The 18,712-nt window shown below is 59.1% G+C and overlaps 2 protein-coding genes across 5 annotated transcripts; one reads left to right on the forward strand and one right to left on the reverse strand.

Annotated features, from left to right (window-relative positions):
* Window positions 1-6,814: 6,814 nt before the first annotated feature.
* Window positions 6,815-17,547, reverse strand: MRPL11 (mitochondrial ribosomal protein L11). Of its 4 annotated transcripts, none has more exons than XM_075005492.1 (6): window positions 17,433-17,547; window positions 16,667-16,801; window positions 8,850-8,945; window positions 8,487-8,580; window positions 7,411-7,570; window positions 6,815-7,167 (listed from the first exon to the last, which is right to left on the reverse strand). In XM_075005492.1, the coding sequence occupies exons 2-6, from the start codon at window positions 16,787-16,789 to the stop codon at window positions 7,062-7,064; spliced, it is 579 nt and encodes a 192-aa protein (XP_074861593.1). In that variant the 5' UTR covers window positions 16,790-16,801; window positions 17,433-17,547; the 3' UTR covers window positions 6,815-7,061. The 4 variants fall into 4 exon arrangements, with proteins under 4 accessions (XP_074861593.1, XP_074861595.1, XP_074861592.1 ...); XM_075005494.1 differs by having other exon boundaries at window positions 7,419-7,570; window positions 17,388-17,531; XM_075005491.1 differs by having other exon boundaries at window positions 17,388-17,531.
* LOC142019255 (transmembrane protein 121-like) lies at window positions 11,062-13,505 on the forward strand. Its single transcript, XM_075005876.1, has 2 exons — window positions 11,062-11,170; window positions 12,466-13,505. Exons 1-2 carry the CDS (start codon window positions 11,065-11,067, stop codon window positions 13,503-13,505), a joined length of 1,146 nt encoding a protein of 381 aa, XP_074861977.1. The 5' UTR covers window positions 11,062-11,064.
* Window positions 17,548-18,712: the final 1,165 nt, after the last annotated feature.

An 18,712-nucleotide genomic window follows, 5' to 3' on the forward strand; every position in this document is an offset into this window, starting at 1 on the left:
TGATACTCTCGGTGGGCTCTGCTCCCAGCTCTGGGCTGGGGGAGCTCGTGGGGCAGAAGGGTGGGCTTGAAGCCAGCACGCCTGGTTTCTGTGCCCCCTGCAGTGTGGGGAATCGCACCCCCCCCGCCTCCCATGGGGCTTGCCCCCCGGATTCTAGGACTGGGCCCCCCTTCCCCAGCAATTGCCATCCACATTTTCCCCACCAAAAAAGGCTCCGGGCTCCTATTTTTAGCCCCACTCCAAGGTTTAATATAGCTGCGACCGTGCCTGTCCCCCCACGTACCCCGCTGGCGCGGGAGGGGGGAGCGAGGAAAAGATCTGCCAAGGTCCCTTCTTCATCAAAAATAGCTCCGCTGTTGCCATGGTGACCCGCCCACAGCTTCACCTCCCAGCACAAGAGGCTTCGCAATACGGAGGGGAGGAGGCTTTTTATAGACCCAATGTGCGAAAGAAGAGGGGGACCGGAGTTGGGGGCTGGAGCCAGTGGGATTGGCTAGTGCCCCCCCAGCATGGGAAGTTCAGCCCCAGCCCCCCTCAACCATCTACCCCTCAATGCAAATGCAGAATGGGGCTTCAGGAGGTGGACAATCTGGTTCTTCATTCCCACCAGCCCTGTTCTGGTCCCCCAGCTCCTCTGCTCTGACCCACCAGCCCCACCCCGTGGAACAGAACCCAGGAGTCCTGGCTTCCAACCCCCACCCCCCACCATGCTCCACATCCCTCCCAATACAGCCTTTGCACCTTCCCAAGAATGATCTACGCTGGAAGCTGGCTTGCAAGGGGAGGGAGCGCTGGGCCAGGTGCTCTCACGTGGTAGACCCAGGGCACCGAGGAAAAGGTAGTGAGCAGTGACCCCTAGGGCCGCCCCTCACAGGCAGCTGTTCCTGTCCAAGACTCCTTCCCTGCTTGCTGTGAACTGTTAAACAGCTGCCACTCCCCACCCCAGAGCTGGCAGCAGCCACACACCGCACAAGGGTTTCCTCTATAACAGCACCCCCACCTCACCCCAGAGCAGGTGTAGCATCAGTTCCCTTTAAATGTTTCCATCCATGGGTGGAATCAATTTTGTTGTGTGCACCACCAATGGAAACACAGGCTGCTCCTGTGGGAGCTCTGCTAATCAGCTGGGCAGCCCCTGAATCTCTCCTGCATGGCCACCCAAGATCCCAGCTTCCAGAGAACACTGGTTAGGATCCCTGGCCCACCCCAGAAGCGCCGCAACTATATCTCGGTGCTGGAGGAAAAGTCTTGGATTCATATGCCAGCCAGGCCCCCCAGATTGGGAGGAATTCTGATGAAAAGCCAGCCCCACCCAGAGCTGTTTTTGAAAACCCAAGGAGTAAATAAAAGGCAAAACTGCTGGGGCTGAAATTAATCTATTTTAAAGCCCTCACGCCTAATCTTAGCTGAGTCCTGGGGTGAGGGCAGGGGACTGGCCTTTTACAGCCTGAACCAAGCCAGAATACAACGGTGAGGAGAGCACCAAGCACCATTCTGCAACAGGCTCCCAGCCCCTGCCAACCCCAAAGGACTATGCATATACTTGTACTTGATCCCTAATGCAGCTACCTCTGGGGTAGGGCCCAGCAGCTGTTTATACAGCGCTCCCTCACTCAGCGCTGAGAAGGGACGCAGGGATTTTTATACAAGAAGCCTTGCAGCTGCCTCTGGGGTGGGACAAAACATTTGGCTTACTGCAGCATAGAGATGCTCTGCTGTAGTTTATAAAAAGGGTGGCAGGGTATTGGAACCAGCGCTGACCATGAGCTCCCTGTCCTACTCCTTGCACACAGCACCCTCTAGGGCAGGGCTGGGGCATGAGGCGAGCACCAGCACTAAGTTATGTCAGAGCTCAGCTCTCCTGGGGCTGTGCCCTCCTTCAGGGCCAGGGTGACCAAGAGAAAAGCAGAACCATGGTATAGCAAGAGAGAGCAGAGGTTTGAGGGGATGGACAGATGGGTGTGAGCTGGGGATGGGGGGGCTTACTGTCTCCCCCCCCCAAGCCTGCAGCCAGGAGATGCGGGGGTAGGGGGGGACACACTGAGCTTTTTGCTGCCAAAATAGGAAAAAGGCTGATCTGCAGCTGTGACGTCACTGCTCCCCACCTGCATCACGTCGCCATGGCAACAGCATACAGTGGGCAGGGGGATTGTTCACTGCAACAACAGAGTAAGGTGTGACCTCCCTCCCGCTCCCTCTCCTGTCCCTCCCCCACCCGCCAGACCACTACACCCCAAACCCACAGATCAGACATCCCTCCACTGATTTCCCCACCCAGAGGCTGCTGCACTTTGCCTCCAGAGGCTCCCCACATACCCCTCCTGTCCCACTGCCCCACAGGCCTCACCACTCAGCCTCCAGAGACCCCCCCATCTCATTCCCCCAGACCTCACTCCCCCACCCCACTGCCCCACAAGCCTCACCACTCTGCCTCCAGAGACCCCCCAGGCCATCCCCCCAGACCTCACCCCCCACCCCACTGCCCCACAGGCCTCACCACTCTGCCTCCAGAGACCCCCCAGAACTCACCCCCCATCCCACTGCCCACAGGCCTCACCACTCTGCCTCCAGAGACCCCCCATGCCACCCCCCCAGACCTCACCCCCCACCCCACTGCCCCACAGGCCTCACCACTCTGCCTCCAGAGACCCCCCAGGCCATCCCCCCAGACCTCACCCCCCACCCCACTGCCCCACAGGCCTCACCACTCTGCCTCCAGAGACCCCCCAGAACTCACCCCCCATCCCACTGCCCACAGGCCTCACCACTCTGCCTCCAGAGACCCCCCATGCCACCCCCCCAGACCTCACCCCCCACCCCACTGCCCCACAGGCCTCACCACTCTGCCTCCAGAGACCCCCCATGCCATCCCCCCAGACCTCACACCCCACCACCCCACTGTCCCATGAACCTCATATTGGCCTCTCCCCACAGATTGCTCTCACACAACCCCACAGACACCCCCCTGCATTCCCCTACATACCCACCACTGCAAATGGAGGCGCCCCTTGCTCTTCCCACTGACGGCCTTGGGGTGGCTTCGTCAGGTCAACAGCAGCGTTCCCTGCAAGCTGCACACTTGGGCAGCTGCCCAGGAAAGATTCACGGGCTCCTCCTCTGGTTACCAGAGCGCCAACAGCCGCTCGCAGCCGGCAGCATGTGTTTCTCCCAGTGGTGCACACCTACACCGGTGCACACACCAAAATTTATTCCACTGATGGATGGAAAAAATTAGAAGGAAATCTGCTCAACAGCCCACCTCATGGTGCTCAGACCCAGGGACCCAGCCAGCCCGGCTTCACCCACTTGTGAGCTAAGGGGGCAGCTGGAGCCTGTTCCCCAGAATAGGTGCTGGGGATGAGTTGTATCCTGGCAGCACAGAGGATGGGGGTTGATGGGGGGGCAGAGATCGTGCCCTGACCATCCCAGGGCCTATGGCATGGGGGGTTATGCCCAGGAAAATGAGCAGAGAGGCAGGAGTAGCCGCTCTGGATCTGTCCCTGTAGATCTGGGCATGTAGGGGCCATGGGCACATGAAGGCCTGGGCACTGCCCTGATCGGGAATAGGCCTGTGCCTGGGAGAGGGGTTCTGTGTCTCTGAGCAGAGCTGTATGGCCTTGGGGTCAGTCCATGGGAGCCCTGTGTGTGCGGGAGTGGGAGATGGTTCTGTGTGAATGGGGTGCTGCATGGCTCATGGGTGGCACGATCCTGGGAGCAACGTGCGTCTTTGGGTGCTTACATGTGGCAAGGGGGGGCCGAAATCTCTGAACGTGGATGGGGGTGATGTTTGTGTAAATGGGCACAGCCCCTGCCCCCTGGCCTGACCTTCCACCCCAAATTCCGCAGCAGCCTCCCCTCCATCCCTAGCCCACGCAACCCTAGCAACAGGATCCCATCTCCTAGAGACTCTCTTACGTTGCCACGGCAGCAGCAGCAGCAGCAGCAGCACTGCCAAGAGAGGAACTGTTGGTCCCTGGGAGTGGGGGCATTGGTGGGGTGAGAGCATGGAGCAGTAACCCCCCCCCACCCAGGGCAAAGCTGCAGGCAGATACTGCCCTGCACCCAGACTGCCCCCATCCCACAACTGAACATATCTCCTTACTCCCTGGCCCCCAGCTCCTTCCCTTCTGCTGCCGAGCCAGCCCCACAGAGCCTTCCCCCACTAGGGGAGTCTGCTTCCACCCAGCGATGCTGCCCAACACAGGCAACAAGTTTGCCAGGTCTCAGCCCCATTCCTGACCAGGTACCACACAAACTCCATCTCCTCAGGCACTAACTCGGCTCAGGGGTAGGGGGCAGGGCCAGTGGAACTGAGCTCCTGGAAGACAGGCTGGGGTGTGCATGGTGAGGGAGGCCTCCAGTGGCATCGGCCCTATGCTGGCTGCCCCAGAGTACCCCATTCCTGCTGTATCAGGCTGCCTCTCCCCACTGTGGAGGGGTGGGGCGGGGCGGGGCGGGGCAGGGCTGGCCCGGCCCAGGATCAGACCAGGAGAATGTTGGCTGCAGAGGCAGGGAGCCAGGGGACATCCTCTGCCAAGAGCTGGCCTGGGAGTTGCACTGGTTGCCAGAGTGGGGGTGGGGGGAAGACACCCACAGCTAGAGCATGAGTAGGAAGGGAAAAAAAACTAGCCAGGGAAGCCCATCCACAGCCCACATACAAGCTGCACTTCTCACTGTAGCCCTAACCTCACCCCCATTGCTCTTCTCCCCCCTTGCATCTCTACCCACACCCCATTGCTCCACCTACACCCCCCACTGCACCCCACCTACCCAACCCCAACTGCACTCCCTAAACCTGCATCCCTATCCATATACCCCCTCTTCACACCCGATCCCTTCACTGCCCCCCATCCACACACCCGACACCTGTCCCGAGCCACCCCCTTTCCCTACTGTCCAGCTCAAGGCAGCATTGCCCTGTGTGTGGCTCAAACAAAGGGAAGTGGGCGTTTCTTTACCAGGGAGGGGTCAGGGAGGGCCTTGGCAGACGGACCCCCATGCACCCCAGGCTGCCCGAAGTTAGCAGCTACTGTCTCCCCAAGCCCTGCTCCAGGCCAGCAGCAATGCAAAACATGGATAAACTCCGCCACCTGCTGGGCACAACAGTCCCAGCCCTGGGGTCTCCTTCCCCTTCTCTTACCGATGCCCCTCAATGCTGTCACTCGCTGTCAATCCAGAGCACGCCGAGGAGCGTGCAGCAGGCTGTCTGCCCAGTGTCCAGGCTGCGTCCCAGGCTCCAGTCTGTGGGTGCACCTGCTTGTTAGTTTCAAACTGAGATTTGATTCCCCTTTGTTGCTCACCTTACAACCCTGCGTAACGAGGGAGAAATTGTACCTCGCTGCTGTGCCCTGGCCCAGAGGCAGCTGCATCTCAGCACCAAGCGAGAGATCCCTTTTCAAACTGCCCCCGATCCCACTCCAGACAGGGCCAGCTCTCAGGTGCCCAGTGCAAACAGCCCCCTAACTCCAGCCTTGAGTTACTTCTCTGATTTCAAGTGGTAAAAAGGGACCCTGGAGAGAGACAAGGGCTTCTGTGTCCCCTCCAAAATGCACTCAGTTGCCTTTCTGGTCCCAGAGAATCACAGAACACTAGGACTGGAAGATACCTCAAGAAGCCATTGAGCCCAGCCCCCTGCCCCAATGGCAGGACCAAGTACTATCTAAACCATCCCTGACAGACATCTGTCTAACCTGTTCTTAAATATCTCCAGCAGTGGAGATTCCACAACCTCCCTTGGCAATTTATTCCACTGTTTGACCACCCTGACAGTTAGGAACTTTTTCCTAATGTCCAGCCTAAACCTCCCTTGCTGCAGTTTAAGCCCGTTACCTCTTGTTCTATCCTCAGAGGCCAAGAAGAACAAGTCCTCTCCTTCCTCCTTACGACTCCCTTTTAGATACCTGAACACCGCTATCATGTCTCCCCTCAATCTTCCCTTTTCCAAACTAAACAAGCCCAATTCTTTCAACCTTTTTCCATAGGTCAGTTTCTCTGGCCCTTTAATCTTCTTGTCGCTCTTTTCTGGACCCTCTCTAGTTTCTCCACATCTTTTTTGAACTGCGGTGCCCAGAACTGGACACAATACTCCAGCTGAGGCCTAACCAGAGCAGAGTAGAGCGGAAAATGACTTCTCATGTCTTGTTCACAACACACCTGTTAATGCATCTCAGAATCATGTTTGCTTTTTTTTTTTTGTAACAGCATCACACTGTTGACTCATATTTAGCTTGTGGTCCACTATAATCCCTAGATGCCTTTCTGCTGTAGTTGTTCCTAGACAGTCTCTCCCCATTCTGTGTGTGTGAAACTGATTGTTCCTTCCCAAGTGGAGCACTTTGCGTTTGTCCTTATTAAACTTCATCCTGTTTACCAAGAGGATTGCTTAGGCTTGTGTTCGTGTTGCCCGTTCCCCCAGCTGGGCAGGGCATGGCTGTAACACACGCAACACGTCGAAGTACAATGGCTTCTCTACCATTGTCCAGTCAACCCTGGGTTTTGACAGGGCTGCAGGCAGGCAGGTCCCCGGGATGTCTTGGCACCCAGCACAGGCTCCTTCTCTAGCACTGTAACCACCAGCAATAGCAAAGCAGCTCGCTTCCAGCCCTGGGGGTCAGAAAGAGCAATTTTCAAAGAGCTGTCCCCTGCGTCAACTATGCAGTGCTGGCTTCCTGATCAAGAAAGGAGCGGCTCACTATGTTCCTTGCCCCAGCCAGCTACTCTTCCTACCAGGAGCTGGACCCAAGCTGCCCATTTCTCACCCAAGGGGAAAGGCCCCACCTCTGCACCCATGGATACAGGCTGCTCCCAGTTTGGGGGTCACAGTAGAGTTTTATTGGGCTGGAATTTTAATTGTTACCAGAACAAGGCAGCACAGTTTAAAAGAGGACTGGGGCTAACTCCCATTCTGTGTAGAGGACAAAGATGGTCAGAATAGGGCATGAGAGTGGGGTACGGGATGAACAGACTGACATGCTGCTCCTGAGGGGATCCCCCCAGCAAGCCAAGCCCAGAGTGGGGGTCAGGAATGTGGCTGGTCCTGCAGGCCCCTGGGGTCCTGGAGATCATTTCTTCTTTTCTGCTGCCCACTTCTCTTGCCGGGCTTTTGCTGCTGCCGCCAAGGCCTCATTACGCTGCTGCTGGAATATGGTGTATTCCTCTGCGCTGAGGCTGGTGGCAGGAGGAGAACAGGATCAGACCTGGCTCCCAGACCCACCACCCCCGCAGCCCAGTAGAAAACACCCAGCCCCCGACCCCCACCCGCTCTAACCACTAGATTCCACAACCGGCACAGGCCCAGGCATCCCAGCTGCTAACGTCCCTAGCTCCACCCACGAGACAGCCCTCCTTCCCCAGAACTGGGAACCGAGGGGTCCCGGCTCCGCCCACCCCGGGCTCCGGGCGGGTACTCACTCTCTCACCACTTTGATGCCCAGGGTTCGGGCGCTGCCAATGAGGGATTTCACCACATCCTCCAGGCTCGTGTCCCGCACCATGAAGTTGTGGTTCTTGGACTTCACCAGGGCGATCTCATACAGATGCTTCAGCGTTACCATGCCCACCATGCTGTGCCCTGGTCAGACAGAAACCTGTCGGCTCCACCTGCGGGCCCCTTGTGCCCTGACCCCCAGCCATCGGGTCCCAACCCACAGCGGCACTCAGCAGACCACACAGCCCCTCCAGCCAACCTGCAGCCCTCCCAGAGGCCATTTCGCCCTGGCCTGCAGCTGTCCTGTGCCCCAGCCAGCTGCAGTACAGAACACAGAGCCTGGAGGTGCTTTCTCCAGGGTGCTCTTGGTTCAGGTGGTCGCCGAGAGGAAGGATGAATCCTGAGGGCCCAACTTCTCCCCCCAAACACACATCTATTCACAGTACTTCCGGGCTGGCAGGAAAGGGGGAAGGCCCTGAGGCACAGCTCTCTCTCTCTCTGGGTGCCACTCACAGATTTGGTGCCCACCATGCACTAGAATCACAGAACACTAGAACTGGAAGGGGCCTCCAGCCCCCTGCCCTCACAGCAGGACCAAGTACCATAGACTATCCCCAACAGGTGTCTGTCCAACCTGCTCTCAAATATCTCCAGCGATGGAGCTTCCACAACCTCCCTAGGTAACTTATTCCAGTGTTTAACTGCCCCAACAGGAAGCTTTTCTAATGGCCAACCTCAACCTCCCCTGCTGCATTTTAAGCCCCTTGTTGTTCTTAGCCTCTGAGGACAGGACAAGTAGCATCTTTCTCCCCCCTCTTTGTAAGCCGCTTTGAGGTACTTGTAAATGTCTCTCACGTGGCCCCCCCCGCCCCCGCCCCCGCCCCAGTCTCCTCTTTCCCAAACTAAACAAGCCCAGTTCTTTTCGTCTTTCCTCTTAGCTCAGCTAGTCTGGGCTCAAGGCAGAGGGCAGCACCGGCACCCCCAGGGCACAGACTCCCTGCCAGTCTGGGCCAGGCCCCTCCCCGTTCTGTGTCCCCGATCTTTGCACCTGCCCCCTCACCTGTCTCCGCGGCTCCCTTGGCGATGCCCGCGGCCGCCTTGAGGAAATAGGAAGCCGTGGGCTGGTTGATCTGGATCTCGTAGGTTCTATCTGGCTGCAAGACATTGTGGGGGGAGACCTTAAACTGAGGCCCTGCCTGAGGGGCAGCCCAGAGCCGCCAGTGTCCCAAAACAAACCCCTCCAGTAACCTGCCTCACTCAGACCCTGCCCACTGCAGGGGGATGCTCTGGTCCAGTGGGTACCGGGGCAGAACATGATGGGGCAGTGAGGGTGCTTCTCCTGAGAGGACTGCACATAGGCAGCAGGGTTGGGGGGCAGTGTGAGGCAGCAGGGTGTGGGTTGGGACAGTGAGGGGTTCCTCACCTTGACTTCAATGCGCACGGGCAGCGGCACCCCCTCCTTGATGTCTTTGGTTCGCTCGTTGAAGTCCTTGCAGAAGTGCCCAATGGGGATGCCCCTCTGGGGAGAGAAGCAGAGACACAGTTGGCAAGGGGGGGCGGGTCTGATTTCCCCACACTCCAGGCCCTCCTGTGGCTCCGTGTGTGACCCCACTGGAAATCAGAACTAGTGCTCCCTGGAAGGGAAGGGCCCTGTGTTCCATCCCCAGACCTGAACCAGCCAGTCCCCTGCCCTGGGCCCACACTGCAGGGCTGGCTGCCCCCCTTACCTCTTCCCTGTTTGATGGCCTGGGGTGAGGTGAGCACTCCATCCCAGGGTGGGGCTGGGGGCCAAGCCTGGACCCAGGGTATATCACAGGGCTCCAAACTGGGCAGGATGGAGCGCAGTGGGAGGTTGTCATGAATGCTCAGGCGTCACATGCAGGATAAATTTGTATGCACCTTGATGTGTGTGAGTGTGCACCACCAGTAGAAACAAAACCTCATTATGCACCCTCCGCTAATCAGCCAGGCAGCACTTGAGTCTCTCCTGAGCTGCCTCACAAGGGTGCAGCTTAGCGGGAACACTGGTGTGCACCCCCAGCGAACCCCACATTCAGGCATTCCTACAGTAGAACTAATGCCTAGAGCGCCTCCACCCGTGACCCCCATATCCACACCTGCACACAGCCCCAGCATAACCCTCACACAGGGCACCCCCCACCAGACACCCTACTGCATAACCCCATACCCACAGAGCCCAGTGAACCCTGCAGGACTCCGAGCCTGTGAACCACACGCAGCAAGATCTGCTCACTCCACCAGCCCAAGCTATTGCCTCCCCTTTACTCATTACTCTGGTCCCTGGGTCTGATGTGCCCCCAGCCCCAAGAGGGCCTTGAGGTACTGATGGACTGGAGGACACTGGGGTGACACCTCCTCCTCTGTCCATCACCCCCAGCATGGGCAGTCCTGTCTTAGTTGGGGTGAGTGGAAGTGACTGAGACCTTGGCCCCCGGAGAATGGCCGTGACTGTACAGGGGCTAGGACACACAGAAAGCAGCAGTGATGACTCTCCCAACCCCTCCTGGAGCCAGGGGCAGACCCACATCCTGGCTCCCAGCCCCTGCTCTAACTAGCCCTCTCTGCCCCCCAACACTGGGACAGGAACCCAGGAGTCCTAGTGCCCAGCCCCCCGCTCTAACCACTAGCCCCCATTGTCCTCCAGCACTAGGGCAGGAACCCAGGAGTCCTGGCGCCCAGTCTCTGCTCTAACCACTAGCCCCCACTGCCCCCCAGCACTGGGACAGGAACCCAGGAGTCCTGGAGCCCAGCCCCCTGCTCTACCCGCTAGCCCCCACAGCCCCCCAGCACTGGGACAGGAACCCAGGAGTCCTGGAGCCCAGCCCCCTGCTCTAACCGCTAGCCCCCACACACCCCCAGCACTGGGACAGGAACCCAGGAGTCCTGGAGCCCAGCCCCCTGCTCTAACCGCTAGCCCCCACACCCCCCCAGCACTGGGACAGGAACCCAGGAGTCCTGGAGCCCAGCCCCCTGCTCTAACCGCTAGCCCCCACACACCCCCAGCACTGGGACAGGAACCCAGGAGTCTTGGGGGCCGCCACTGCCCCTCCCTCAGCCGAGCCCCTCGGGCACGCAGCGCCCCCCCGCGGCCAGCGCTGGGACACCGCGCGGAGACGTGACCGCTCCGCCCCGCCCCCGCTCACGCACGCGCGCCGCTCCCGCCCCGCCCGCCCGCGCATGGGGAGCCACAGGTAAAGGCGGGGGAGGGGGGAGCGGGCGCCCTGCCCCTGGGGCTCGCCTCCGAGCAGCCGCCAGCGCGCGGGCCCGGGGCAGCGAAGCTGGAGGGGCGAGAGCCGGCGGCGAGGAAGCAGTAGGGGGCGGGGGGCTCATGCCGAGATGGGTATTGGGTGGGTCAGGGGGTGAGCAGGCAGTGGGGTGGTTGGGACCAGGAAGCCCTGGGGTGTCAGGAGTGGGGGAAGAGGAAGTAATAGGGTGGGGGAGGCAGTGGGGGGCAGGGCTGGGTGTGGGGGAGGCAATAGGGAAAATGGAGCCTGGAGTGTGATGGGGTTAGGCTCAGATGACAGGACCTGCTCCCCTCAGGTGAAGCTGTACACAGAGCAGCACCCAGGGCTGTAGATTGGGGAGCAGACCCCACGGACTGCGCACAGCTTGAACCCATGCCAGGGAGTGGGGCACAGACAGATGGACAAAGTGCAAACCCTGGACTGGTGCAGAAGGAGGAGCAAGGCCTGGCCTGCTCCCAGGGAGGACAAGGATGCCCAGGTCAGTCCATTGCTCTGAATTCATCCCTGCTCTAACGTACTGGGCACCCTTAGCAGCCCAGCAGGGAACTGAAGTCTGCATCAACCTAGTTCTTCCTGTCACCCCTGAACTACTGTACTGTTTTTACACAGCTCCACCCCATAAACAAGTCCCACATCCCACCCCAGAGCCAGCTGCTTCTCTGCACCAGGTGGGAGGTCCCTGTAGAAGGAGCCCCAGTGCCAGGCGCTGCACAGTCCCAGGCTCTCTAGTAGCCTGTGGAGCATCCCTGAGAGTCGTGCTGTGGGACGATGCCAGGAGCTGACATCTCTGGCAGGACAAATTAATGTGACAGCCATAGAAGTGGGGAGGGCAGAGAGCCCACTAGTTACTCAGGCTACGTCTACACGTGAAGCCTACATCGAAGTAGCCTATTTCGATGTGGCGACATCGAAATAGTCTATTTCGATGAATAACGTCTACACGTCCTCCAGGGCTGGCAACGTCGATGTTCAACATCGACGTTGTGCAGCACCACATCGAAATAGGCGCAGCGAGGGAACGTCTACACGCCACAGTAGCACACATCGAAATAAGGGTGCCAGGCACAGCTGCAGACAGGGTCACACGGTGGACTCAACAGCCAGCTACTCCCTTAAAGGGCCCCTCCCAGACACCCTTGCACTAAACACCACAAGATCCACAGAGCCGACAAGGAGTTGCAGACCCTGTGCATGCAGCATGAATCCCCTGCTGCAGCAGCAGCAGCCAGAAGCCCTGGGCTAAGGGCTGCTGCACACGGTGACCATAGAGCCCCGCACGGGCTGGAGAGACAGCGTCTCTCAACCCCCCAGCTGATGGCCGCCATGGAGGACCCCACAATTTTGACGTTGCAGGAGGCGGATCGTCTACACGGTCCCTACTTCGACGTTGAACGTCGAAGTAGGGCGCTATTCCGATCCCCTCATGAGGTTAGCGACTTCGACGTCTCGCCGCCTAACGTCGAAGTTAACTTCGAAATAGCGCCCGACGCGTGTGGCCACAACGGGCGCTATTTCGAAGTTAGTGCCGCTACTTCGAAGTAGCGTGCACGTGTAGACACAGCTTCACTGTGCTGGAAGGTGGCATCAAGGCATGAGGGACAGCCCAGCACACCTCCACCTGGAGAGGGAGGCCCTTCCCTTGCCCTACCACCAGGGAGGCTCTGGGTCCAGCATGAGCTCCTAGATGGTGGGTCCCAAGCCTGCAGCCTGATCTTGCATGGCCCATCCTGCTCCAGGCACAAGTGACTCATCCCCACTGCCTTCCCCTCACAGGTGCGGCCAGTTGGCCACCCCCAGCGACCCATCTGCCCTGCTCCGCAGTGCCAGCTCCTCCCACCAGCAAGCCACACCTGTGCATGTCGTCAGTGGTGATCGTCTCCACCATGGCAGCGGTGGACGTGTACCTGATGGAGCTGAGTGCTGGCGTGCAGAGGGCCAGCGTGCTGGCACTGGCACTGGCAGGTGACCTATGTTTCCTCTTGGTGCTGCGCTACGTGGGGGTGTGGGTGGGTGCTGAGGCCCAGACCCCACGGCGTGGTGTGGCCCTCTGGTTCCTCTTTGTCTTCACTCTGGAGATCAAGCTATACTTCATCTACCAAGGGTACCGGGCTGACCGGCGTGCCCCTGACCTGCTGGCCCGCCGCACCCTGACCCTACTGCTCTCCGTCTGCATCCCCTCTCTCTACGTGGTCCTGGTGGCCACTGAGCACCTGGAGCACGTGGCTGCCTTCCGGTGCAAGGAGGACCTGCGTGGCCGGCTCCTCTGGGTGGTGGTGGACATGCTGGACCTGCTGGAGATGCAGGCTAGCTTGTGGGAGCTGCAGCAGCAGGGTCTGCCTCTGTGGGCCGAGGGCTTGACTTTCTTTTACTGCTACAGCCTGCTGTTGGTGCTGCCCTGCGTGGCACTGGGTGAGATGGGCCTGCCTGCCCCAGCCCGCCTCCCGCTCTACCCGCTGCTCAGCCTGCTGGCGGTCAACTTGGCCACCCTGGCCATCCGGGCTGCTGACCTGTTGCTCTACCGCGACCAGCGGGTCTCGGCCATCTTCATGGCCAAGAACCTGCTGGCCATCGCACTCAAGGGGTGCACGGTGCTGCAGCACCACAGAGAGGGGGCTGCTGGGCTGGGGGAACCGCTTCCTGGGGCCACATCACAGGCCTCGCAGAGAGGGAACGGACAGCACCTCTGGGCCCAGGTTCATGCCCCGGGAGTTCTGAGCACGCAGGGACCCTGGCACACCTGCTCCCGAGCTGGAGGGACAGTGCCTGAGACCACAGAGCCAGATCCCCAGCTGGCATTAGCTGGCATCATTTAAACTGGCCTCCGGGCTCCTTCACACATGAAGGGGGCTGAGATCACAAACCTTCCGTGGGCACAAGCCACTATTCACTAAGGGATGGGACTAGCACAGAACGGGGTTGAGGTGCACCAGAGGAGCTGTGGGTGGGGATTCAGGGGCCCTGGCAGAGCTGTAGGAGGGCTGGGATAGCAGGGGCTGCTGGTGGGTATTGAGGGGCAGCTGAAGCACTGGGGCAGGATCCCCCCCCTTGCCCTGTGGGCTCCTCCCTGCATCATAGCACACCAACAGCCAGGTGAGCGAGACTGAGACATGGACACACCCCCAGCTGACTGCAGTGAGGGATGAGTGTGGTGAACCCACAGCTGGCGCTGCCCAACATATGGGCCCAGTGGGCAGTGCCAGCACTGGACCTGGCACTGGAGAGATCGGGGGCCCATGCCTGGGCCTGGCTGCTCCATGCTGGACATGGGGCAGAGGTGAAATAAAGAAGAGTTAACACAGACCAGACCTTGAATCCCACTGTGCGCTGCTCCCAGGCAGCCCTGGGGCAGAGCACCGCAGTGGCAGTCACCACCCAGTATCCCCAGGGGAACACCAGCCTCTGCTGTTGGGGAAGACCCATCCGGGGCAGGATGGAGCCCTGAGTAGCCCCCTCGATTGGTCAGTGGGAAGGGAGGGGCAGGGAAGGGAGATGGGACCCAGGAGTCCTGGGTTCTGTGTCCAGCTCAGCCACTGACTCACTGTGAGCTTGGAAGTGTGTCCTTCTCCTTGGCCCTCAGTTTCCCCATCAGAGTTCAGAGCATGCCCAGCCCAGTGGTGGGTGGTTAGCGTGTAATTACTGACCATGCTGGGAAATCCCCTAGGAGGGGTTGCTACCCATGGAGCCCCCACCCCCAACATCACTGGGGAGAGATTCACAGTTTGGTTCCTTCAGAGCCAGGCCCACCCTAGCACCCAGCAGCTCCTGGCTGTGTGTGGCTACCCTGGCCCCTCCCAGCTTGAGAGAAAGGGCTTAACACAGACCATTCCCCGCACCAGCCTGTAGCCACTCGCCTCCCCAGGGCTGAACCTGGACACCTCTGAGCAGGTCCAGGGCTGTTTATTCAGCACCCCTTGGAGGGGTCCCAGTTCCCTGGCCTGCTTTCCCAGCAGTTGTGGGAGGGACAGAAACAGAACAAGCCACACTCTGTTCTTTCCAAAGGTCTTTCCCAGGGACTGCCTGGCTCCGAGGAAGGGAGGGGGACTCAGGGCTGCCAGCTCATATTTACAGCAAAAGCCTGTTGTGGGGTTTGCAGCAACCCCCAGCCCCCCTGAGGACACTCCCAGCCTGAGGGCAGGAGTCAGTGGAGTCACGCTACGTCAGGGCTCCACATGGGGCTGCAACAGCTGGGGAGAGGGGGCAGCCTGGCAGGGCTTTCCACACTCCTGGGGTGGGGGCGAGCACCCACCGGCTCACCTGTGCCAGCAGGCAGCATGTTCTTGGGAAGGATGGGAGGGGGCACTGGCCTGGGATCCCTGCCACTAACTCCCCACATGACTGTGGAGGAGTTGTGGCTGCTCTGTGGGCCTCAGCTCCCAGCTACAAGCCACCCTAGCTCTGCCTGCGAGCTCTTTGGGGCAGGGAGTGTCTCTTGGAATGGGTCTGGGCAGCGTGGGGCGTGATAGGATCCCTGCTTTCGGCAGGAGAGCATCTCTGCTGCCCCCAGCATCACAAGGGCTGATCTCACTCAGGACGGGGATGCGCGCAGTGCCCAGCAGAACAGGGCCTCTGGGCTACACCTTTGTACGAGCGGCCACTACACCCTGCAAGGGTCAGAGTGAGCCCTAGGGCAGGCGGGGGCATTTCCAGCCCTTTAATGATTGGCTGAACACAGCCTGGAACCCCAGCAGCAAGGAAAGGTTGCAGTAGCAGACGACAACATGCAGGCATGTGGCCAGCATGGGAGTGACACACTGGGATCAGGGGCAGCACACGTGAAGGCCAGAGTAGCCCATTCAGCTCCTCTGGTTTGACCCCAGTACTACCCAGGCTGGATAAATCCCTCCCCAGGATCCTGTGTCCTGCCCAGAGCTGCTTGCTGACTGGAATGAGGATTCAGAGAAAGACACCAGTGCTCCATTGAGATTCCAAGCCCCAGGCTCCCTTCCCACCCACCTCCCATCCCTTGGGCACTTGTCCCCAGGGAGATGGCCCAGAAATGCATCTGGGCCTCACCTCCAGGCTCTGACTCTCTCAGCCTCTGGTGACATTAATGCACTTCCTGCTCCAGAACTGCCCTGCCCTGTGCAGAAAGGCCAAGAGACTGGGGTTCGGGGAACCTCCTCTGGGAACTGTTAACTCCAGGCAGTTCCCCCAGCCTCTCTCCCATCCACAGGTCACCGTGGGCCCCCTTCTGCTCCCTCGCTGGCTTTTCAGCACATGGCAACGCATGGACCAAATACAGGACGCAGCAGTACAGAGGCAAATCCCCTTCCTTGTCCTACACACCAGTCCTGTTTAGACAGCCACGGGGAACTCTAGTCTGTTCTAGCCCCTTTCATATGGGTGCCTTGATTTGCCCAGTCATAGGCATTGTGTCAGAAAGCTGTGAGATGCCAAATCAGATGCCTTGCAGAGTCCCAGGCAACAGTATCAAGGCAGTCACACTCTGTGGTCTCATCCAGACTCAACTGACAGACCAACACCTCAAACGGTCCCAGCCAGCTGCACTGCTCACAGGACTCGTTCCTTGCAGCACAGGTGCTGCCTCTTCTAGGGCAAGCAACGAAGGCCTCAGAGGGGCCCTTTTCACTCATTGCTAAAGCCGCCAGGTCCTGCGCACCAGCCCAAACTGCTCCTGTCACAGGCAGGATGGTGATTCTCCAGTGCCCCACGCCCAGCCAGGCTGCCCCAACTGGGAACAGAGCCCCACCGTGATGTCTGACAGAGTGGCATCTCTCTGCCCCCCAGCTGAGGGAGAAGCTGCTTCAGCTGCAGAGGGGCCCAAAAGCCAGGAGAGGGACTGGAGCAGCAGCTACCCTGGGGAAGGGATTAGTTTGGACCACCATCGTCCTAGATGCACTTGCAGACTTTGCAGTGAATGTCATTTACCCAGATTGCTCATTAAGCATACCAGCCACCCCCAGTACTGCAGCCCACCCCTCAGGTCACACAGCCAGTGAGGGCCTTGGCCTACCTGCCCAAGCATAGGGCCCAGCGGAGGCCCTGGCCTGGCCTGCCCCGCCCTGATGATCATTCGGATGATGTTCCCGGGATGGACCTTCTTCACAGCTTTGCCAGCGCGGGTGATTTTTGACATGACGAGTCTCAGCTGTGAGGTGCGTACACGGGAGAGGGAGGTCACAGGGGAGCAGGCAGCTCTCTCAAGCACCCACCAAACGGGGACTAGGAAGGGCTCCCCTGCCACCCAAGAGGCATCCTGGGCCTCCGGAAACTTGTTTGTGGCGTACCACAGTTAGAAACCATTACCCCCTGAGGGACCTAGTGCCTTCCACCTCTCTTACACCACCACACACCTCAGCCCACAGATCACCAAGGGCCCCCATACAACCCAGCCCCCTAATCCCTAGGGTCTCCCTATACACCCTAACCATGCAACTCAACCTCCCATTCCGTGCCCCCCCATACACCCTAACCATGCACCCCAGCCTCTTGATCCCTAGGGTCTCCCTATACACCCTACCCATGCAACTCACCCCACGTGCACCACAGCCCCTTGATCTCTAGGGTCTGCCTATACACCCTAACCATGCAATTGAGCCCCGCATTCCCGGGGCCCCCCATACACCCTAGCCATGCACCCCACCCCCCATTCTCCACTGCCCAAGTTCCCTCTCCCCAGCCTCCCCATGCACCCTGACCATACAGTTCAGTTCCCCGATCCCCGCCTCTCTCACCACACAGCTCAGCGCCCCAGGCCGCACCCCTTTGCCTCCCAGCACCTGGTCCTGGCTCGCTCCTGCTCCGCGCGCCCTGAACGCACCGTCCGGCTCGGCGCCGCTCAGCTTGGCGTGGGCGCAGCCATATTGGACAGGAGACTAGGCGGATAGCATGCTGGGAGTTGTAGTTCTCTCCCCTCCACGCGCATGCCCGAATGCACCTGGGACGAAGTAGGGGTCTTCAGCACTTCCTGTGCTTTCCCGAGTGCATGCTGGGGGTTGTAGTTTCTCCCCTCCACGTGCACACTGTACCTAAGAACCTGACGCAAAAACCCAGGAGGGGATCCTGAAAACCAGGAGATCTGTTTTTCCTGTAAGTGTGGGGTGTGTGTGTTTTATTTGTCTTCCGATTTCTGAGCCTCTACGGGGCCCCTGGGGACAAGGATTTTTCCAGGAGTAGAGCTGTCAGTTAATTACTTATTCCAATGAAAGTTAAGATTTGTCTTTCATGCCAAGAGTGTGGGTGCTGGGGCTGCAAGGCAAAAAGCAAATATCACAGAACGTGCAATGAAATAAGCAACATGGGATCTCTTTTCCACTAGAGAAGCTACAGCATGTTTGCTGGCCTTCCTTGAAGTAGCTGGGATGGTGGCTTGGCAAACAAACCTTACCCACGTTTCCCCACTTCTGCCCTCAAAGCTAACTAACAAAAATCCCATCCCATCCCATGCTAGCTGCAGCGTGAGAGACCCTGGGGCTTTCCTCCAGAGGCTGCTGGCAACAGTGCATGCCAGAGGCAGCCTGTTGGCTGGTCAGCATGCAGGGTCTGTTAGAAGAGCTTGCCCTATCTGGCTCTTTATTGACATGGTGAGCCATCCACACACGTGCATGAAATACAGTAAACCCAGATCAGGCTTAACTCCCCTTCCCTTCTCTCAGGGCCCCAACCCACCACCAGGCTTAACCCTTCCCAACCCCGCCTCCAACCACAAGACTTACCTTTCAAAAGGAGGTCCACATGCTCCTGCTGCTTCCCTGGCTGCAGAACATGCATTCCACCAGGGAAAAAAGCTGCCTCTGACTTACACAACATTTGAGTTACGTGAGGGTGTGTGGGAACACAACCCTCACATAACTTGACAACTGCTGTATTGCTTACCCTTTGCCTGCGGCAGTGTTTCAGGAAAGTCAGTGTCACTACAACTGTTTGAAATACACACAGTGGTTGTGCCAAGAGGCCTTAGTCATGGGTTAAGTACCCTTGTACTAGGTGCAATAGTCTTCAGCCATATTTTTGTTTATTGATTAGAATTTCCAACATCTGAATTAAAATGAAAGTATAG

Source organism: Carettochelys insculpta, chromosome 11, assembly GCF_033958435.1.
Source record: "Carettochelys insculpta isolate YL-2023 chromosome 11, ASM3395843v1, whole genome shotgun sequence".
NCBI classification, from domain to species: domain Eukaryota; kingdom Metazoa; phylum Chordata; order Testudines; family Carettochelyidae; genus Carettochelys; species Carettochelys insculpta.

What these genes read in the sequence shown, in the direction of transcription:
- LOC142019255 (XM_075005876.1), top strand. Translation starts at nt 11,065, where the DNA reads ATGCCAGGGAGTGGGGCACAGACAGATGGACAAAGTGCAAACCCTGGA. An exon ending in GGGAGGACAAGGATGCCCAG is followed by an intron (nt 11,171 to 12,465) that starts GTCAGTCCATTG and finishes TTCCCCTCACAG; the next exon opens with GTGCGGCCAGTTGGCCACCC.
- MRPL11 (XM_075005492.1), bottom strand. Translation starts at nt 16,789, where the DNA reads ATGTCAAAAATCACCCGCGCTGGCAAAGCTGTGAAGAAGGTCCATCCC. An exon ending in TGGGCCCTATGCTTGGGCAG is followed by an intron (nt 8,946 to 16,666) that starts GTAGGCCAAGGC and finishes TTCTCTCCCCAG; the next exon opens with AGGGGCATCCCCATTGGGCA. An exon ending in GGCATCAAAGTGGTGAGAGA is followed by an intron (nt 7,168 to 7,410) that starts GTGAGTACCCGC and finishes TCCTGCCACCAG; the next exon opens with CCTCAGCGCAGAGGAATACA.